Source organism: Tauraco erythrolophus, chromosome 21 (assembly GCF_009769465.1).
Source record: "Tauraco erythrolophus isolate bTauEry1 chromosome 21, bTauEry1.pri, whole genome shotgun sequence".
NCBI classification, from domain to species: domain Eukaryota; kingdom Metazoa; phylum Chordata; class Aves; order Musophagiformes; family Musophagidae; genus Tauraco; species Tauraco erythrolophus.
The window spans coordinates 5,708,245-5,726,186 of record NC_141485.1 but is presented as its reverse complement, the minus strand read 5'-3'; the positions used below and the strand labels follow the sequence as shown (position 1 = coordinate 5,726,186).

The window sequence follows — 17,942 nt, the reverse complement described above, 5'->3', positions numbered from 1 at the left end:
GCTGCCTTCCGAAGTGGCAAAAAGTCTGGACTGACCCCCGCTTTGCACCTGAATGAGGGGGAAGCAGCAAGCCGGGGCATGCTGGATGCAAAGCCTAGGCCTTGGTTTATAAAGGAAGACTGGTTGCAACTGGAAGGGCCAGTTTATTAGAGAAACCTCACATTGCAGAGAATTCACAACACATTGGAAAGGGTCCAAGCCTGCTGAGGGGGCCAGTCTTCTGCTGCAGCACAGATCTACGTCCCCCAGCTCCAACCCCAGCAGGTGCCACAGAGGGAAGGGTTAACTGTAACACAGCTTACGTTTACAAGCAGCCTGAGAGAGCTAGTATTAAAGTTCAAAAAAGCCTCCCCCTTAGACAACAGTTAAAACAAAAATGGTTTAAAATGTTTAAAAGCTCTGTGTTCTTCGCTGCAGCATAATGGGGAGGCAAAGGTCTACAACACACACAGGTCTCTGTGGGTCTCGGCACTCGGTCTGCTCTACCAGTGAAGGCCGGAGGGGGGGTCTTCTCGTCTTTGTTGCTTTCCAGAGAAAAGGGTGGGATTCGGACATCAAAGTGGGAGCCATCAGGCCTCTCAAACCGAAAAGTACCCCTGCAAAATAATGGCAGAGATCACGCTGAGGCCAGGGACAAACGCAGCTATTAATCATCAGCTAGACGGTAAGACATGAGCTCTTCCATATCCTGCACGGGGACTCTGGGGCTGCGTTTGCAAGGCCAGTCCAGCAGCAAGGACATCTGCCTGTCAAGATGACTCACTTTTTGGAAGACTCCTGGGTGGTTTACATCACATCTCTAATGTGTCTTTCCTGAATGAAGATGTCATGACTGGAGCCTCCAGGAGGTAAGTGCACTCCACACATCTGCAGCAGTGTTTACCTAACTCCCACCTCACCGCAGACAGAACCATCTGAGCTATTTTTACAAACTGATTACACGTAAATTCAGATTCATATTTCTTGGCAGAAGCTCCACCGGTTAAGAAGTCTGCGACAACACAAATCCCATTACAGATGGAATTTGGAATAGTTTCTGCTTTGCATTTCAAAAAGGGCATTTCAGAACTGAATCTGCCTGTCCCTGTACAAAGAATTTGTTTACTGCCTTGAACTACAGACAACCGTGCTGCAAAACATGACGTAGGCAAGAGGATCCTGGAGATGAACAGGTTCTCATGATGGACACAATCAAACGCCAGAAGTCAAGCTGAGCAGCTTCTGAGCTACAGAACCTTTGTCTCTTTCTCTTCAGGATGCAGAGAGGGAAAAACTACTAAACAAGCTGGTTTTATTCCCCAGGGCATGCATTTAGGCAATTCAAAACGCTTAACATGGCAAACAAGGGCGTATCCTGTAGGCTAAGAGCAGCTCTCTTGCTTTTCCCAACTTAAAGGCAGTTCTGAGACAGCTCAACTCTGAGACAGATTTACTTAAAAAGTGCAGGCCAGAAAGACCTGTCATACAGAAGACAAGAGGTGGCCGTGCATTTCTTGTCCACAGAGATGACAATGAACCTGCTAACCCCACTGAAATGCAAAACAAAGGGCAACTCCTTTAATCCTGCAGTACAGGAAAAGAACAGCTCAGCTGAGCGCTGTCCTACCTGTGCTGGCAGAAGAGATTCCAACGCCAGTTAGACCGAAGGCTTTTATCTGGCCTAAACTGGGAATAACCCCCACATGCCAATTCCTTGTGGACACAGAACTGCACAGCTTCACTCAGGGACAGAATCAAAGCCCAGTCCTCTCTAAGGAGAGGTGATACCAGTGCACACATCCCTGCGCCTAGGGAAACACCAGCATGCAGCCTTGCCTTTGCACCAAGGACTGACAGGGACAGACGCTGAGTACAGCAACGGATGACAGAGAACTGATCCAGGTCTTTTCAAATCCAGTCTAGCACAGCCCACAGAAGGAGGATAAATTAGCCTGGAACCTCTCTTGGTGCAGAGAATCAAGAGATCATCTTATCACTAACTGGGATACTGCTAGAGAGAAGCTCATAAAAAGTTTAACTACTAAATGTAGCCCTTCCAGTCCACTTCCACCCACCTTTCAGCCATAACTCCAGACTGCAAACTGCATCCCAGCTCGGCACTGTGGGGTCCTACACCTAAACCACTACTGCGGTAATAAGTGCTTCTTACCACATGTGACCACTGGATGCCTGCAGGGAGACGTGACTGCTGTACTGAAACGCCGGCTGTTCTTTGGACAAAACTGGCTCCTGAGAAGACAGGAAGAGACCGCTCTGCATCAGCAACGGAGCCCAACATTGCCCCACAGACAGGCATCAACAGGAAATTTATATAGCGAGAAGAAAAACAGAGAGATCCACACCTGAGCATCACTACTGATTACACAGCAAACAACTTGCCCTGTGAGTAGTGCCGGAATCACGTACTATTCCAGTTTTCCCATTACCAGTCATTTAGGATCATTCTCTAATACTCAGTATGCATGAACTGAAACTTCACACTAACAACAGATGAAAAGCTCATGTGATTTTTTTTCATTGCCAGCTTCCTATTCCATCCATTTCTACCACCCACTAAGCAATTTACTGGCAAATCAATCCAAGCAAAAGGACTCCAGCAAAGGGCTGTGCTTCCCAAAAGGAGCTGCATGATACCTACCCGTCCTACAACGCCACGGCCCCTGACTGTTTCCAAGGTGCCAGACAAGCTGAATATCCTCCAGTGCCGTTCTCGGAGTTGTACCACTTCGCTGTCAAGGTTCTCCAGGCGAATACAGTAGCGCCACTGGACAGAAGACAGACTGTTATCAAGAACTGGAATCAGCTGCAAATGGTTGATAACCCATAGTCAATATTGGGAAACAGTTGCTGGGCAAGGGCTACTCTTCCTCAGAGCTTATCACACAGCAATGATGCCACAGCAAATAAACTCCTTCCCTTTAGCTGCTTCATGAAACAAAAGACACTTACCCAGTAGACATGGGAATTCTGGGCTTCCTGTCAAGAGAAACAAAAGACTTTAGCAGCTGCCCTTCAACGCTCGTCGCCAAACCTCTTCAGCTGTCAGCACGGCACAAGCACAGGGGCTCTCGCTCCGCGCCAGACTGACGCAGACAACTCTTATGGGCACAAGGACAGCTGCTCTCCGAAGCAGTCCACCAGTTACCGCCTGGCACTGGCTCTGCTCTAGACATGTAATCACGAGGTGGGAGATGTGCAAGGATCTCGTGACTACGGAGGGTTGAGCTCCATGTTAATTACGCACTTTCTACGGATCGAGAAACACCCGTTTCCTTGCCTTTGGGCACCTGTTTTTCTGACAAGGTTAGGACAAACATCACTTGGGCTCCCCAGAAGCTGCAATTCCACACCAAAACGTCCACCTGCCATGGCAGAGGCTCCCCAGCAGCTGTGCTCATCTGGACGTGGAAATCAAAGTGCTGCAGTAACTCCCAGCCCTCCCACTCAGAAGTCTATTGGAGCATCATTATTTTGGATAGTCCACATGAAGTTCTTGCCCTATAAAGAGCACATGGTTATCAGCTAAACCCAGAAGGCTTTAGTCAAACCCTCTAACACACATTAGAGCCAGGAAACAGGGGTAGACACCCACAGCACCTCACCACTGGGCAGGATAACAGATATGTCTGTCATTACTGGGCAGATGGCCTTGCTGCCACCCATTACGTACATGCCCATCTGTGACTGAGGCAGTAAAGGACCATTTCACAAGCCTTCCTACAAGTCTTCCTCACTATCTTGCTAACACTCTTCTCCAGTACAGTACAGCGTATTTCCCATCCTACAAATAACAAGCAAAACCTAACTCGCAGGAGCTGTTGTCCAAAAACGTACGACAAAACAGTTTCACGTTCATACCTCTGCTGAACATAATGACAATGAAACTGTGATTAAAAAGTCATTTCCCCAGTAAGCAGAAGATACTTTCCATCAGCAAACTGGCACGCAAGTCAAACAGAACCAACACAGCAACGTGCAACACAGACCCACCCTCATGCCCATATAGAAAGGGATGACTGTGACACGGATGTTCTCTGTGGTTTCTCGGTGCACGTCGGAGAGCTCCAGCCAGGGGTGGTTCTTCTCCTGCCATGCACACAGTGTATCCCTTGCTACAAAAGGTGGAACTGTGGGAGGGAAAGATGAGAGTTTATGAGGAGAGACATACCGTAACCGGAGTGCTTTCCCCTCAAAGCAACTCCTTTTACATAGTTACAAAAATCATTTAAAGGAAGCTTTATTCTAACAAAACCTAAACCAGGCCACGATTTTTACACCCTATCTAAGATGATGGGTTCTGGATACTTGGTATAGAATACCTCAAGCATCTGGCTCTGAAGATTTCTCTCTGAAGCCAGAAATTACCTTTCGTTTGGTCGAACATGAGGAACCTCTCAAAGAGCTCATGCTGGATGGGCACTTGATCAGTGGAGCTGTAGGGAAGGATATCTTCATGGCTTACGTAGTCTAAACCTGAAAAAGAAACCCCAAAAGCCATTGAACTTCCCCAGTGAAGAGCAGCTCAGAAGTCTCCTGGCAGAGAAACAGATCACACTACAAAGATGTTAAGAAAAGGATTTTGGTAGCAGAAGCGAAAGCTAACACTATGATTATAAGCAGGAATGGAGGAACCAGGCCAGTAATAACCCTTGGCAGCACCCTCCTGTGAGATTTCTCCATAGAATCATTTCTGTGGTAAATACACAGTGCCTGGGAAGTGACTGTGCTGCCACAAAAGGACTTTGGGCAGGAAACACACAGAACAAGAAGAGCTCTAGCTGTCCTGGTAACAAAGTAGAATAGCCCATATGCAACAGGGTACACGTATGGAATCTATGCCTCAAGAGCTCAAAGTAGGCATGCCTCTGATCAGAGTCTGCCCAACTTCCATCTATCCAAAAGGGTTTCATATACTTTAGTCCCTAAACCACAGGCAGAGCCGCTAGAGGAATGTCCTGTATGTACCGCTGCTTCACCAGCTGAAGGTGACTGTTGATGACTCTTCCGACCTCACCTCATGGCAATCCACAGTGCCACAAGGCTGAAGGGGCGTTTCACTCACCTGGTATGGCATAGAGGGCTCTGCTGTCATCATGGTTTGCCAGGAATGTCACTGCTTCTGTCTGTGACCTCTGGGACTGAGGAAAAAGCGAGGAAAAAACGTCTGTGTGGATTGTTGTGAGCCAGCTTCCAGTCACATTTCAGTTTGCTATCGTGGTTTCTAACGTGCGTTACGTTTGTTTTATTTAACCAATTCACCTCGGAACAGCTCTCCTCTTAATTCCTCTAGACTAATTCTCCACTCAAACAAGCGAAGAGCATTTTCGGTGCTGCCACCCACATTCATAACAACCTGTACGCAACAGAGTGGGAATGCCAACAGGATGGGGAAAGCAGGTTGGAAAGGGGAAACATGATCCAGAAAACAGTCATATGACATTCCAGGTGATCTTTCTCATGGAAAATATGTCTTGAAGAACAAGTTTGTCAGAAAATTCTAATCAATGAAGTTAGCCATCATGGCCGTTTTCTTTCAGTGCCTGTCCATCTGAACCATTCATATAGGAGAAGATATCTGAGTGTCAGGATAATTAGTTACTTACTATATGCGGACAATCCCGGGCATCTATTAGCACCTGATAGTAAGTATGTGTTTTGCCCTTGACCTCTTTGGAACCATGGCCTGCCACGTTCTCGCCCCTAAAGAGAAAAGCAGAGCACTGAGCTCAAGTGCAGGATGGCAGCAAACTCTTGTTACCAGGACAAAGCACATTCATAAACAATTTTTTTTTTTTTAAATAAGTTTCACAGTCTGTAATCATTCAATTCCATCCAAATTAAACTCATGGCAGCTGCCCACACGACGACCGATGAGCAGAAACGACAATCAATGGTGTTTGTCACAGGCAGCACAGTTCTGTTTTCAGATGACTCAGAAGTTCTTCCTGCTCAGCCCAGCCTCCTGTTTGGGGTGGGTATTTCTGCTGCCCTCTGATTCTCTCTGCCTACTCTTCGTTCCTTCCCAGCACACCTCCAACACAGGCCAGGGGGGAAATGGACGGAGGAGGTGAGAGAACTGAACAGTGACTCAGTCCACAAGAAGGATGGACTTGGCCTAGTGGGTTGAAACTGGGGAGGCAGCTGACAAATCCAATCACTGGCAATCTAGAGCAGAAGCAGCCTGCAGTTTTAACCCAGGAGCCTAGACCTAACTCAAAAAGCAACACAAGGTTTTTTTTTTTTATAATAAAAAATGCCAGGAGCATGATTTTTTTTTCCTTCATACACACACAGTCATCCTTCATACTCCCATCCTGTCTCTAATTAAACACAAAATGAATATTCATGCAACATCTCTTCTTTAAACACCTCTCTTCTAGTTTACATTCATGCAAAACAGACCTATACCATTACGACCCCCTTAAAAAGACTCGTTTACCCCAACCAGGAAACTCACTGCAAAGTGCAAATGTAACTGCACAACAACATATAAACCAGAACAAATCCTTACTTTTCTGTGACAGGAGAAGCCACATCTCGATCATAAAGCCTGGCTTGCCAGGGAAACAGCACTATTCCTCGATAGCCGAACACACTGTGAAGAAATAGCTGAAAGAAACAAATGATTGCATTTGAATACACAGCAAGCTTTAATCAACTTAGATACAACAGAAAACATGAAGCCAAAAGCCCTTTTCTGATAGTATTTTAGAAATCTGTTAACTGAGGTAAAACTAGAAACGTTCACCAAGTGTATGAATGCACAGGATGGGAACACAGGGAGAATCCCCACGGTGCGAACAGTAACAGAGAGGGAACACAAGCAGTCTGAGACGAGAGAAGAAATTGATGTCACCTCTGTCGCATAAAAGGGGATGGCTAAAGCAGTTACGGAATAGCGGAAGTGCAGCAAGGAGCCCGGCATGGGAGAGACCACTCAGGAGCGGACACACACCTGTGAGTCACAACCACTGAAATGACAGCTTTAGTTGTTATTTCTCCAACTCAGCAATTGTCTCTTTTTCTCCTAGAAGGAGAAAACCCTTAAATCCAGCGGAGCAAATGCCACTGTAGGAACAGTTGTGTCATGCTGCAGATTCTTATCAACTTGCTACTGTCAGATGACTGACAAACTGCAGACACAGCAGAGACAAGGAGTACTGAACCGTGAAACTTCTGGTCTCCTGCTTCGGTCAACAGCCTCCTTACGGGTAGATCACTTGGCTGCCCGACGTGTTTGGGACAAGCCTGCAGGGTCGGCTCTGCACCCCAGAACCACTTACCTGACCCGTCTCGTATTTGCCGTGTTGCTTCGGTGCCTCAAATACCCCCACGGTCTCCAGCACTTTGCCTTCGGGACGGTTTCTAGGAGCAGAGAGGTAGCTCGGGGGGGCGTGCAGGGGCTGAACCAGCCCCCAGGCCAGGGGCAACACAGCACCCGAGCCCTAGGCACGGCCTCGTACCTCCCCCAGGTACCATGCAGCCCCCGCTACAAACTAGGCTGCCCGGTCATGTACCCCCTTCCCCTCTGCCAGTCTCCCCTTTCCCACCTGTCCTGGACACCTCCCACCCGGTGCACAGTTGCCCCTTTACCTCAATCCCCCCCTCTCCCGTACCCCTGCCCCAGCCACCCCCACAGCCCCCCAACTCCTTCACAGTCTTTCCCCAACGACCCAAAAGTCCCTCCAAACCCCCAAACCCCCCCTCAGAGCCCATCACCCCACCTCCAAACACCCCCTCGCAGTCCCCCCCGCCCGCCCTCCCCAACCCCCGACACCCCCCACACCCCCTGCCCTCACCCCAAACCGTCCCCCCGGCCCCCCCCCTCCCCAGGCCTCACCGCGACGAGAGGTGCCGCCGCGGCAGCAGCAGCGGGAGGGCCGCGGCTCCGCTCACGCCCGGGGCCGCAACCCGCGGGCCGGAGGCGGCTCCCAGAGCGGCAGCCCGCGGGCCCGGCACCGGCCCAACGCCGCCGCCACGTACCGCCGCGCCGCGCAGCCCGACATCCCACAGCCGGGCCCACCCCGCCGCCAGCCCACAATGCACCGCGCGCCCGCCTCCCCTCCCTCCGCTTCCCGGCGGACCCCGCGGGCAGCGCCGCTCTAGCCCGCCTGCGCGCTCTATGGCTCTCCGTGTCGCCTAGGTGACAGCGGCCCAGCAAGATGGCGTCGGCGGTGCGGGCCGGGCCGCGGCTGCGGCGGGCGGTGGAGGGTGGCGAGCTGGCGGGGCTGCCCGCCGGCTTGCGGGCCGATCTGGAGGCTGCGCTGGCCTCCGAAGGCGCCGTGGTGCCCTTCAGCCTGCTGAGGAAGCTGCACGCCGCGCTGCGGGAGGCAGGTAGGCCGCACCGCCGCTGTCGCGACGGGCCGCCACCGGCCGGGCCGCCGTTAACCGTCCCATCCCCCACCCGCAGAGTCCCCGCTGTACCTACACGAGCTCCTGGAAGGCTGCGAGATCTACCTACGCGAGGTGCCGGTGCCGCCGCGGGTAGGTGAGGGCCGGGCACGGGCCGCGGGAGACGAGGGCGGCCCCAGGCCCTCACGGTGGCTCTGCACTTCCCCCAGAACCCCGAGCTGGTGGCCCGGCTGGAGCGGATAAAGGCCAAGCTGGCCAACGAGGAGTACCGGCGGATGACCCGCAACATCACCGGCCAGGTGAGGGGCCTGCTGCATTGCCTGCCGTCAGGATTCCTTCTGCAAAAGCACGGCTGTTAGCAACCTGATGGATGGCAAAGGAAATGTGTCCCGTAGAGTGAGTGCAGTACAGAGAGAACATGGGCAGGGACTTGGGGAGAGCACACTGTAAACGCACAGGGACAACATGTCCAGTGTTGAGGGCAGAGGTGGGACAGGGTAACGAGGATGGTGAAACAGGAGAGATACTGACATTTGGGAACAGCTCACAGGATCTCAGGTTTTGATCTGGAAGACTGAGCACCCACAGTAAATGTTTTTCTGGGAGCAGTGGTGCTGCCTTTTTCTGAACGGTTGCATTTTCACCATAGTTTAAAATGAGATCATTCATGTCAAGGTAAAAGCTGAAAAAACAGGGTCATGTTTGGCCACTCATTCTTTCCAAGGAAGAGATGAGATCTTTTGGCACAGTGACTGTTTGGACAAGCCAGCGTCCCTTCCTGCTGACATTCCTCGTGATCCCATCCTGCCTATCCCTCCTCCACACTGATGTCCCCGTGCGTTTAAGTCCCTGTACATATCCTCCTGTTGCAGAAACTCTTGTGGTTTTAGCAGGGCTGAGTAGTAGTGACTACTATTGTTCCTTTCAAACAACATAAAATCAGAGGAGTATTCCCATATCTGTGTGCTCACCATGCTCTTCCCTGCCTGCCCCCCAGTATCTGGTGTTTGCAATCATGTAGCCACGTCCAATTTGACAAAGAGCCCGCGGAGCTTTACGACATTCAGTTCTTGCCCGCTGTGTGAACACAAGAGAGACTCCTCAGCGTCTCTCTTAGACAAACCTGCAGCAGAAAACCCACACTGAGGGAAATGCTGACGCTCTGAGAGTGTTTTGGTTAGAAATGATCCCTTCCCAGCGTCCTTGAATCGGACCACAAATGTAAACCCAGAGAAATCCAGGCCCTGTGGAATTGCTGCTCCCCCACAGCCCCCCCACCCGCTGCCAGGGCACCCCAGCAGCTCTCTGAACTTCCGAGTCTTAGGGACAGGACAGGACGTTGGTGTTGCTTTTATTACACAGTTAACGTTAAAATACAATCGATGGCAAGTTGTTTTAATCCCTTCTTGCAGGAGATGAACGGGACACTGGCTGAATTTGGGAGGCAAGGTGAGTGGCTGCCTGTCCTGACGCCTGGCAGCGCGTACTGACCAGTCAGTCACGGGAACCGCTGCATCACTGCCACCATCACACAGCCCTTCCCTCTCTGAATATCTCACCAGAAGGTTTTAACGCACAAAAAAAGCGTTCCTCGAGTAAACGAGCAGCCTGTTGGTCATACTTTTAAATATTTCTGGAGGCATAAAGCATGTGAATCATAGAATCATAGAACAATTTGGGTTGGAAGGGACCTCAAAGATCGTCTAGTTCCAACCCCCCTGCCATGGGCAGGGACACCTTCCACTACATCAGGTTGCTCAAAGCCTCGTCCAACCTGGCCTTGAACACTTCCAGGGATGGGGCACTTACAACTTCTCTGGGCAACCTGTTCCAGTGTGTCACCACCTTCATTGTAAAACATTTCTTCCTTATATTTAATCAAAATCTCCCCACTTTCAGTTTAAAGCCATTGCCCCGTGACCTGTCACTACATGCCCTTGTAAAAAGTCCCTCTCCAGCTTTCCTGTAGGCACCCTTTAGGTACTGGAAGGCTGCTAGAAGGTCTCCCTGGAGCCTTCTCTTCTCCAGGCTGAACAGCCCCAACTCTCTCAGCCTGTCTCCATAGCAGAGGTGCTCCAGCCCTCGGATCACCTTCGTGGCCTCCTCTGGACACGCTCCTCGAGTGTTCCTCAGCCCAGCTGAGGCAGCTTCAGGCAGGCTCCATTAGCAGGATTACAGCTTGTCCCCAGCCCTACACTGCGAACCTCACCTGAAACCAACGCTCTCTCCCCCTTCTCTCCAGTTCGCTCCGTTAAAGCCGTTGTCATCACTGTATTCAACTTCATTGTCACCGTGGTGGCCGCCTTCGCCTGTACATACCTGGGCAGCCAGTACGTCTTTGTGGAGACGGCGCCGGTGAGTGAGCCCGTGGCCTCGGAGCCCGCTTGCGGCACACTCTGTGCCAGCCAGGCAGGAGCAGCAGCTCGAGGCACACGCGGGATCACGTCCCTCTCTTTTTGTGTCCCCAGCGCGTCCTGTCGGCAGTCATTGTGGCCTCGGTGGTTGGCTTGGCCGAGCTGTACGTGATGGTGCGGACCCTTGAAGGGGACCTGGGGAAACTGTAATCGCACGCATCCCCCTGAAGTGCAGCCGTCGTGCTGGAGGCCTCTGCCCTCCCCAGGAATCATTAATTTGGGGCAGGTTTATCTTCTGCCATCTGTACCTGCCCTGCTATCGGGAAGACCGCTGCATTCCTCAGGCCTCGTCCTTTGCTTCCCGCTCTTTAATGTTCCTGAAATGGATCATGGATCAAAAATCCCACAGCTGCAGAAGAGGGAACAGCTGTGGACTCTCACCACCTGAGCACAGAGGGGGGCATTAGCTCCCATTGTTCCTGTCCTCCTGTGAAGTTGCTGTCCTTTTATTCTGGAAATAAATAACGTTGCGTGTTTGCAACCTTCTTCCTGCCTGATGGCGGATGTCTGTTGCTGCGCGGAACACCGACCTCGCACCTGAGACACTGCAGAGAGCCACGAGTCTTCCCTCTGCCTCTGCACCCCCGCATCCTGCTCCATCTCCTGCCGAAACCCCCTTCCCAGCCCTCGCTGCTCCTGCCTGCTTCCTCGCCCACTTCTGGGAGGGTGTTTTTCCCTTGTGACCCACATGGCAGCACCCGACTCCCAGCTTGTGTCTGAGGACAACCTTTTTCCCCTCCAGTTCAGGAGGATGACAGCGTCTGGCACAGACGTGTTGGGGTTGGCATCGGGCTCGGCTCAGCGTCCTCACGCAGGGGCTGCCACATCTCCTGACATGCGGCCCTGTGGTGTCGGTGCCCCGGGGAGGAGCACAGGCCGTACCTGCCTGGTACGGGCAGACAGGGCAGCGAGGGGTGCGTGGCTCTGCCTCCCTGCCAAAGGGTGCCCAGATTCTGTGGGTAGGGAGGGCACACGCCTCAACACAGAGTGTGGTGCCACAGAGCAGAGAGCGGGGCCAGCTCTGTGCTCCCACGGCCCTGCGGTGGGGAGGGGGTGCCAAGGCTGGCACTACCGGGCCAGAGGACTCGGACACCTGCCGGGTGGGCAGCCTGCCAGGGCCAGACACGGTGATTAATGCTCTGATGGCAGCTAAGCCCCTCTGTGAACACGCTTTAATATCTGATACAGGGAGATCTGCCGGCACCTGCGAACGTGCCTGCGGATTAGGGGCGGCCGTGCCACAATCATCCGCGGATACGGCCTCAGATTAAGGTATTTTTTCCAAAAGATTAGTTGGCATTAGGGGGCTGATGGGGAGCTGGCCCCGCCACGGCCGCACCGGCATTTAGGATATTGGATGACATCCTTGGGACCTGCAGGGCTGGCAGTAATTCCACACCCTAATGAAATCGCAGCGCTAAGCCGGTGGAGTCTTGGTGCCGGGGGGGGGGGAGTGCCCGGTGCCGGGGGGGATCCCTGCCACAGCTATGGTTCGCCCAGGTTGGTGATGGCTGCGCTGTAGATGAGGTCGGAGATGGAGCCCAGCGAGGTGGGGAGACCCCGAGTAGGGCTGCGGGCTCCCATCGGAGGCAGAGCAGGGGCTGGGCCTGGGCTGGGGTCGTCGGGGGGTGCCGCGGGGGGACCCCGCTCCCCAGGCGGTGGCAGCGGCGGCGGCTCCGGTTTTGTGCTGCGGATCCTGCGGGCACGGCGGTTCTGGAACCAGACCTGGGATGGGCAGGGTAGGGGGGTAGGGACCGTGAGACACCGGCGGTGGCCCAACGGGGCAGCCCAGCAGAGAAGGGGGGTCCCGGCAGAGGGATGGAGTCGGGGGGGGGGGGGGGGGGGACGTTCGTCTGCGCTTACCTGGATCTTGGCCTCAGGCAGCTGGGTGAGCTCGGCCAGGCGCTCCCGGGTGGCGATGTCCGGGTAGGGCACGGCGGCGAAGGCCCGCTCCAGCTCCGACAGCTGCCCCCGGCTGAAGGTGGTCCGCCGCCGCTTCCGCGGCCCCCCCGGGCAGGGGCACGGCCCCGGGGCGCAGCCCCCCCCAGCCGCCCGCCCGCCGCCCGGCGCGCCCGCCCCGTCGGGGAAGCGGAGCAGCGGCTGGGGGACGCGGGAGGTGCCCGGGGCCGCGCTCATCCTGCCCGGCTCCCCAGGCCCCGCCGCTGCCGCCCCGGCTTTTATCCCCCATACAACCCCCCCCCCCACCTTCCCCCCCCCCTTCCCCCCCCCGGCGGGCTGGGACCGCCCCGAGCGGGCGGTGCTGCTCCCCCCAGACCTTCCCCGGCGGCTCCCGGGGCCGGTTCCCGCTTCGTGACCCCCGACGGCGGTACCCCGAAAGCCCCAGGTGTCTCGGGGACCGTCTCCCCCAGCACCCCCGGGATCAGTAACCCCACCAGCCACCCATCCTCGTCTCCGCCCCCACTGCCGTCGGGGCACAGAGGGGTCCGTGAGGATTCTAAGGCTCAGAGGGGGCTCAGGGGAGCCGGTGCCTGTGGGTCGGGGACCCTCAGTTGGTGCCGGAGCTCGGGGCCCCTTGCACCCCTTCCCAGCTCCCAGGGCCGAGGTGCCCCCGCCTGCCCCCACCCCCACCTCGCCCCCTGCTGTGCTGCAGCCGCTCTCCCGCGGGGCTGGTACTGGTCAATGTTTAACCGGAGCGGTGGTACCTGTTTCACGGGGCAGCCCGGACCAGCTGGCAGTGGCTCCCGCCGGGACCGGCCAGACACTTTGGGCACCCCGAGCGAGGGGCGTTGGGGGGCGAATGGAGTCGGAGGGGGAGCGGGGCTGGGAGCCCCAGCCCGGTGCACGGCCCGAAACGCTCCCACGGTGCCAGGAGAGACCGTAAGTTGGCGGGGAGCCAGAGGGGATGGAGGCCACCCCGTCCTGGGACAGTCAGGGCCTGGGCAGCGACTGCCACCAGCCCTCCCCGGCCAATACAGCCGCCTGGGCAGCCGTCAGGGGGCTGGCACCCCAGAAAGACCGGGAGGGAGAGGGTGGTCCCTCTGCAGGGACATGGGGGGATGTGGCACTCTGGCCCCTGCCAGACCCAGGACAGGACACGGCAAGCACAGCCCTGGCCCCTGGGGTGCCTGCGGGCAGGTTCCCCAGCTGGGGGGCACTCACCACCCTGCTGCCCTCTGTTCCCCAAAGGAGCCCCGGAGAGAAGCAGGAGAGCCCCGTAGTCGGCAGAGAGACGCACCTGAGAGTGGTGCTGAGGTAAGGGGGGACACGAAGGGCTCGGGGACGTGGCAGGGACCTCCAGCCTAGGGCAGGGGCACCACAGGGCTCCCTCTGGGGTCCCCATGCAGCCCCACCCCCATCCATCTCCCCCCCGTCAGGGTCCGGCCACTAACCTGCACGGAGACGCGGCGCGGTGATCGGCAGGTTGTGCACAGCCTCGGTGACGGCACCGTCCACGTAAGTGCCACCTCCCCACTGGGGTCCAGTGGGGGCTGCGGCACCCCCTGAGCCACCGCTGTCCCCGCACCCAGGTGAACGCGGCCAGGCACGATGCCACCTTCGGCTTCAGCGCCGTGTTCGACGCGGGAGCCTCACAGGAGGCCGTGTTCGAAGGCAGCGGGATGAGGCGGCTGGTGGAGCAGGCGATAGACGGGTGAGTCCCAGCGAGCCCGCGCGGACCCCAGCCCTCCGGTTCACCCCACGCCTGCGGCGCTGCACCCGTCCAGGCCTCGCTGGTGGGTCTGCGTTGCCAGGGCCGTGCCAGGAGGTGGCATCCCTGTGCCACCGCCTGGGGCCATGCCTGAGGCTCAGCGTTTTCCCCAGCTTCTCCTGCACCGTCTTTGCCTTCGGGCAGACCGGCTCAGGGAAGACCTACACCCTGATGGGACCCCTGGCCCAGGTACAACAGCGTCCCCCCCACCTCACCTGATCCTGATGGTGGGATGGGCTCTTCTCACCGGGTCGTGGGCGCTGGGGTGGAGGGATGAGGTGGGTGCTAAAGCGGTGTGACTGCTCACCGTCCTGGTGTCTCCGCAGAGCAAGGACCAGCCAACAGCCCCGGCTCTGCTGGGGCTGATGCAGAGGTCCTTCACCTGCCTCCTGGAGCAAAGCCAGAGCCACAACTCTGACCTGGCTCTCAGTGCCTCCTACCTGGAGATCTACAATGAGCAGGTAAGTGCCCACCTGGTTGCCCAGCCAGGCCCTGCTGGCACCCTGTGCCTCGCTCCCCCTCTGCCTCGCCTCTGCCATTCCCCCCAGGTCCGGGACCTGCTGAGCCCAGGGCCACCGTGTGCCCTGCCCCTGCGGTGGAGCAAAACCCACGGCTTCTATGTGGAGAACCAGCTCAGCGCGGACTTCGAGAGCCTGGAGGCCATCACTGACCTGCTCCTGCAAGGTGCTGAGCAGCGGGCGCAGGGCTGGAGCTATGCAGGGGCATGTTCAGGGGGTGCTGGACCCAGTGTGGGGGTTCTCAGCCCACGACAGAGCTGTCCTGGGACTGGCGAGGCTCTGATGGCAGCCAAGAGGGACAGCTCCCCATCCTGCTGCAGAGCCCAGGCAGGCTTGTGCCTGGCAGAGGGTGGGCAGTGGGTGCTGTGCCAGGGCGCTGGATGTCGTGCCCCCCTGCAGCTCTCAATCCCTCGTGGCAGGATCCCAGAGACGACGGACCTCAGCGCATGCCCTCAACAAGCACTCGAGCCGCAGCCACGCTCTTCTGACCATCCACATCCGCAGCCGGGCTGTGAGCGCACGTCCTGCTTTGGGCATGTTGTGGAGGGCTTGAGGCGGGGCTGGGGCTCTTTGTGGGGGTGCAAACAGCCCTAGAGTGGGGGGGTCACATCCTCCTCCCCAAGGATGTGTTGTTGGGGCTGGGCTGAGCAGCGGGGAGCCAGATTCCAGACCCAGAGGTTGGGACACTGCTGTGTACCACGGGGAAGGGGCGAGGGAGGCCAGAACATCACCTCCAATGTGGGTCTCCCAGCCCAGCGCCTGCCCCAGCAAGCAGGGCACACTGTGCTTCGTGGACCTGGCCGGCAGCGAGCGGGTGAAGGAGACTGGCTCCAGCGGGGAGCTCTCCGTGGAGGCCAACAATATCAACCGCAGCCTCCTGGCACTGGGTAAGAGTTGGGGGACTCCCCTCTATGGGAGCACAAGCTGCTGGTCTCCATCAGAACCCTGATGCACCCTCTGTGGCTTGTCCTCTGGCAGGACACTGCATCTCTCTGTTGGCCAAACCCCAAGGGAAACGGACACACATTCCCTACCGGGACAGCAAACTCACCCGGCTGCTGGCCCATTCCCTGGGTGGCTCGGGCATCACCCTGATGGTACGTGGCCAGAGGAGGCTGGGCAGGGGTGCATGAAGCTGCAGGGGTCTGAGGTCTCGCCTGTGGAGGGGAAGGCTGGAGGGGGATGGGGGACACCTCTGGTCGGCAGTTCACCTGCAGCTCTTCCCCATCGGCAGGTCGCCTGCATCTCCCCATCCTCACGCTGCCTCTCCGAGACGCTGAGCACGCTGCACTACGCCAGCCGGGCCCGGAGGGTCACTGCCAGGCCCCTGGCCAACAGGGTATAGCAGGCAGGGGCTGTGGGCAGAGTGCTCTGCCCCGCTGCTGGCACCCCCTGAGCCACTCCCTTGTGCTCCCAGGTGTCCCGGGACAAGCTGCTGCAAACCTTGGAGGAAGAAATCCATGCCCTGCAGCTGGAAAACCTCTCCCTGCGCCAGCAGCTGTGCCTGCCCAGGGTGCCAATGAGGAGCACAGAGGTCCAGGGAACCCACCCGAGGGCGGGGGCATGGCCAGGCTGGGGAGGCAGATACGGCACTGCAGGGCTGCGATGCTGTCCTCTCGAAGGGCAGCTCCTGTTGGAGGGAGCCCCAGCCTGGCCCAGCCTCTATGGCCTCCTGCGGGACTTCGTGGTGGAGAACGAGCAGCTGAGGTAGGGGGGCACCCACAGGACCCACAGGCAGGGGCTCGAGGGGCTGGTGGGGCAGCCAGAGCCCCTGTCCAGGCAGCACCCTGTGTCAGCCACTGTCTCCCAGGGCACCCCGGGGCCAGGCAGGGCTCAGAGGTTTGCCAGAGACTGCTGATGCCCTGCCCTGCTCCCTCCCTGCTCCCCAGGGAGCCCTGGTTGTCCCCAGACTCCAGCAGTGAAGTCCCAGCTGGCCCATCCTGCAGAGCCACCAGCAGCTCCTGTGACAGCCAGCCCTCGCTCCGGCGCACCCGCACCCTCTGTGTCCCCCCCAGTAACCCTGTGAGACCCCAGCAGCCTGACGTGACACCTGCCTCTGGTCCCTGGCTGCCGGTGAGTGTGGGGCACCCCGGGCTCCAGGGGCATCCCGGTGTGGGGCTGTGCCCACGGCGGGGTGAGGATGCACCAACTACTCATGTGCTGCTCTCTTCCCTCTTGCAGAAGCTGCCTCCTGCCTCCAGCCGCCCCAGGTGCCCCCAGTGCTGCCCCACGCCACCAACCAATGCCATCGTGTCCCAGGTACAGCCCCGGAGGTCACTTCAGCAGGGGGTGGCACAGCATGGCACAGCAGCCTGACTGCTCTGCTTACCCCGCAGGCGCTGCCAGGGCCCCCCCGCACCGCAGCCAGTCCCCCCTGTTCTGCCACCCAGCCAGGAGGACACAGCTCTGCCCGGCTCCCATCAGCTCCCCAGGCACCTCCAGCTGCACCAGGGGAAGCGGTGAGAGCAGGGGCCTGAGGCCACCCCCCTGGGCATCAGCTGCAGCTCAGGAAGCCCCTGGGGTTACCGGGGTGGGGAAATGGGGCAGCGGGTCAGGGTTTGTTCATGTGCCCTCATGGCAGGAGCCGGGGCAGGAGCAGGAGCTCATCTCAGCAGCACTCGCTCCCCGGGGACAGCCGGGCGCTGCCGGGCCCTGAGTGCTGGCCCAGCCCCGAGGGAAAGGTCATCCCTTCCGCACCACCGTGGCCAGGACTGCCGGAGCCGAGAGGTGAGCGGTGTGGCTGGGGATGCCAGACAGTGCCTTGGTGGGGTCCCTCGGGGTTGGGCACCCATTCCAAGCCCAGCTGCTCATGCATGGGGCTGTGGACCTGATCCTGTGGGTGCTGCAGACCTGACCCTTGCTGGGTCCTGGCTGGCAGCCGCCGGCACCGTCCCTCTCCTCCAGTGGGAAGAGGTACCAGACTGGCTGGCAGAGCAGATCTGAGCAGCCGCAGCCATGCCGTGGACGCGGCCACCAGCCGGGATGTGGCAC

The 17,942-nt window shown here is 57.6% G+C and overlaps 4 protein-coding genes across 4 annotated transcripts; 2 read left to right on the top strand and 2 right to left on the bottom strand.

Moving 5' to 3' along the window:
* Window positions 1–482: 482 nt before the first annotated feature.
* On the bottom strand, window positions 483–8,006 carry POLDIP2 (DNA polymerase delta interacting protein 2). Its single transcript, XM_086624696.1, is given in 13 exon segments — window positions 483–499; window positions 502–596; window positions 2,150–2,229; window positions 2,639–2,764; window positions 2,950–2,976; window positions 3,991–4,127; window positions 4,366–4,473; window positions 5,063–5,138; window positions 5,604–5,700; window positions 6,512–6,609; window positions 7,284–7,365; window positions 7,841–7,901; window positions 7,904–8,006. Coding segments are annotated over 13 exon segments (1,107 nt in total).
* A 156-nt stretch (window positions 8,007–8,162) lies between these two features.
* Window positions 8,163–11,252, top strand: VMA12 (vacuolar ATPase assembly factor VMA12). Its single transcript, XM_086624705.1, has 6 exons — window positions 8,163–8,334; window positions 8,411–8,484; window positions 8,562–8,651; window positions 9,765–9,801; window positions 10,595–10,707; window positions 10,821–11,252. The coding sequence occupies exons 1-6, from the start codon at window positions 8,163–8,165 to the stop codon at window positions 10,914–10,916; spliced, it is 582 nt and encodes a 193-aa protein (XP_086480831.1). The 3' UTR covers window positions 10,917–11,252.
* Window positions 11,253–12,251: 999 nt separating this feature from the next.
* Window positions 12,252–12,902, bottom strand: SEBOX (SEBOX homeobox). The gene is made up of 2 exons (XM_086624805.1): window positions 12,630–12,902; window positions 12,252–12,491 (listed from the first exon to the last, which is right to left on the bottom strand). Exons 1-2 carry the CDS (start codon window positions 12,900–12,902, stop codon window positions 12,252–12,254), a joined length of 513 nt encoding a protein of 170 aa, XP_086480931.1.
* A 418-nt stretch (window positions 12,903–13,320) lies between these two features.
* On the top strand, window positions 13,321–17,894 carry KIF12 (kinesin family member 12; the record flags this gene model as incomplete). Its single annotated transcript, XM_086624873.1, has 17 exons — window positions 13,321–13,604; window positions 13,914–13,979; window positions 14,102–14,180; window positions 14,255–14,376; window positions 14,547–14,622; window positions 14,760–14,894; window positions 14,982–15,117; window positions 15,371–15,462; window positions 15,703–15,838; window positions 15,930–16,048; window positions 16,186–16,290; window positions 16,369–16,658; window positions 16,841–17,024; window positions 17,133–17,224; window positions 17,288–17,410; window positions 17,533–17,678; window positions 17,830–17,894. Coding segments are annotated over 17 exons (2,250 nt in total), but the record flags the coding sequence as incomplete, so codon positions are not given.
* Between the last annotated feature and the right edge of the window lie 48 nt (window positions 17,895–17,942).

Coding starts and splice junctions, on each gene's coding strand:
- SEBOX (XM_086624805.1), bottom strand. CDS start 12,902: ATGAGCGCGGCCCCGGGCACCTCCCGCGTCCCCCAGCCGCTGCTCCGC. Junction 12,492..12,629: donor TGCCTGAGGCCAAGATCCAG/GTAAGCGCAGAC, acceptor TGCCCATCCCAG/GTCTGGTTCCAGAACCGCCG.
- VMA12 (XM_086624705.1), top strand. CDS start 8,163: ATGGCGTCGGCGGTGCGGGCCGGGCCGCGGCTGCGGCGGGCGGTGGAG. Junction 8,335..8,410: donor CGCCGCGCTGCGGGAGGCAG/GTAGGCCGCACC, acceptor CCCCACCCGCAG/AGTCCCCGCTGTACCTACAC. Junction 8,652..9,764: donor CCCGCAACATCACCGGCCAG/GTGAGGGGCCTG, acceptor CCCTTCTTGCAG/GAGATGAACGGGACACTGGC.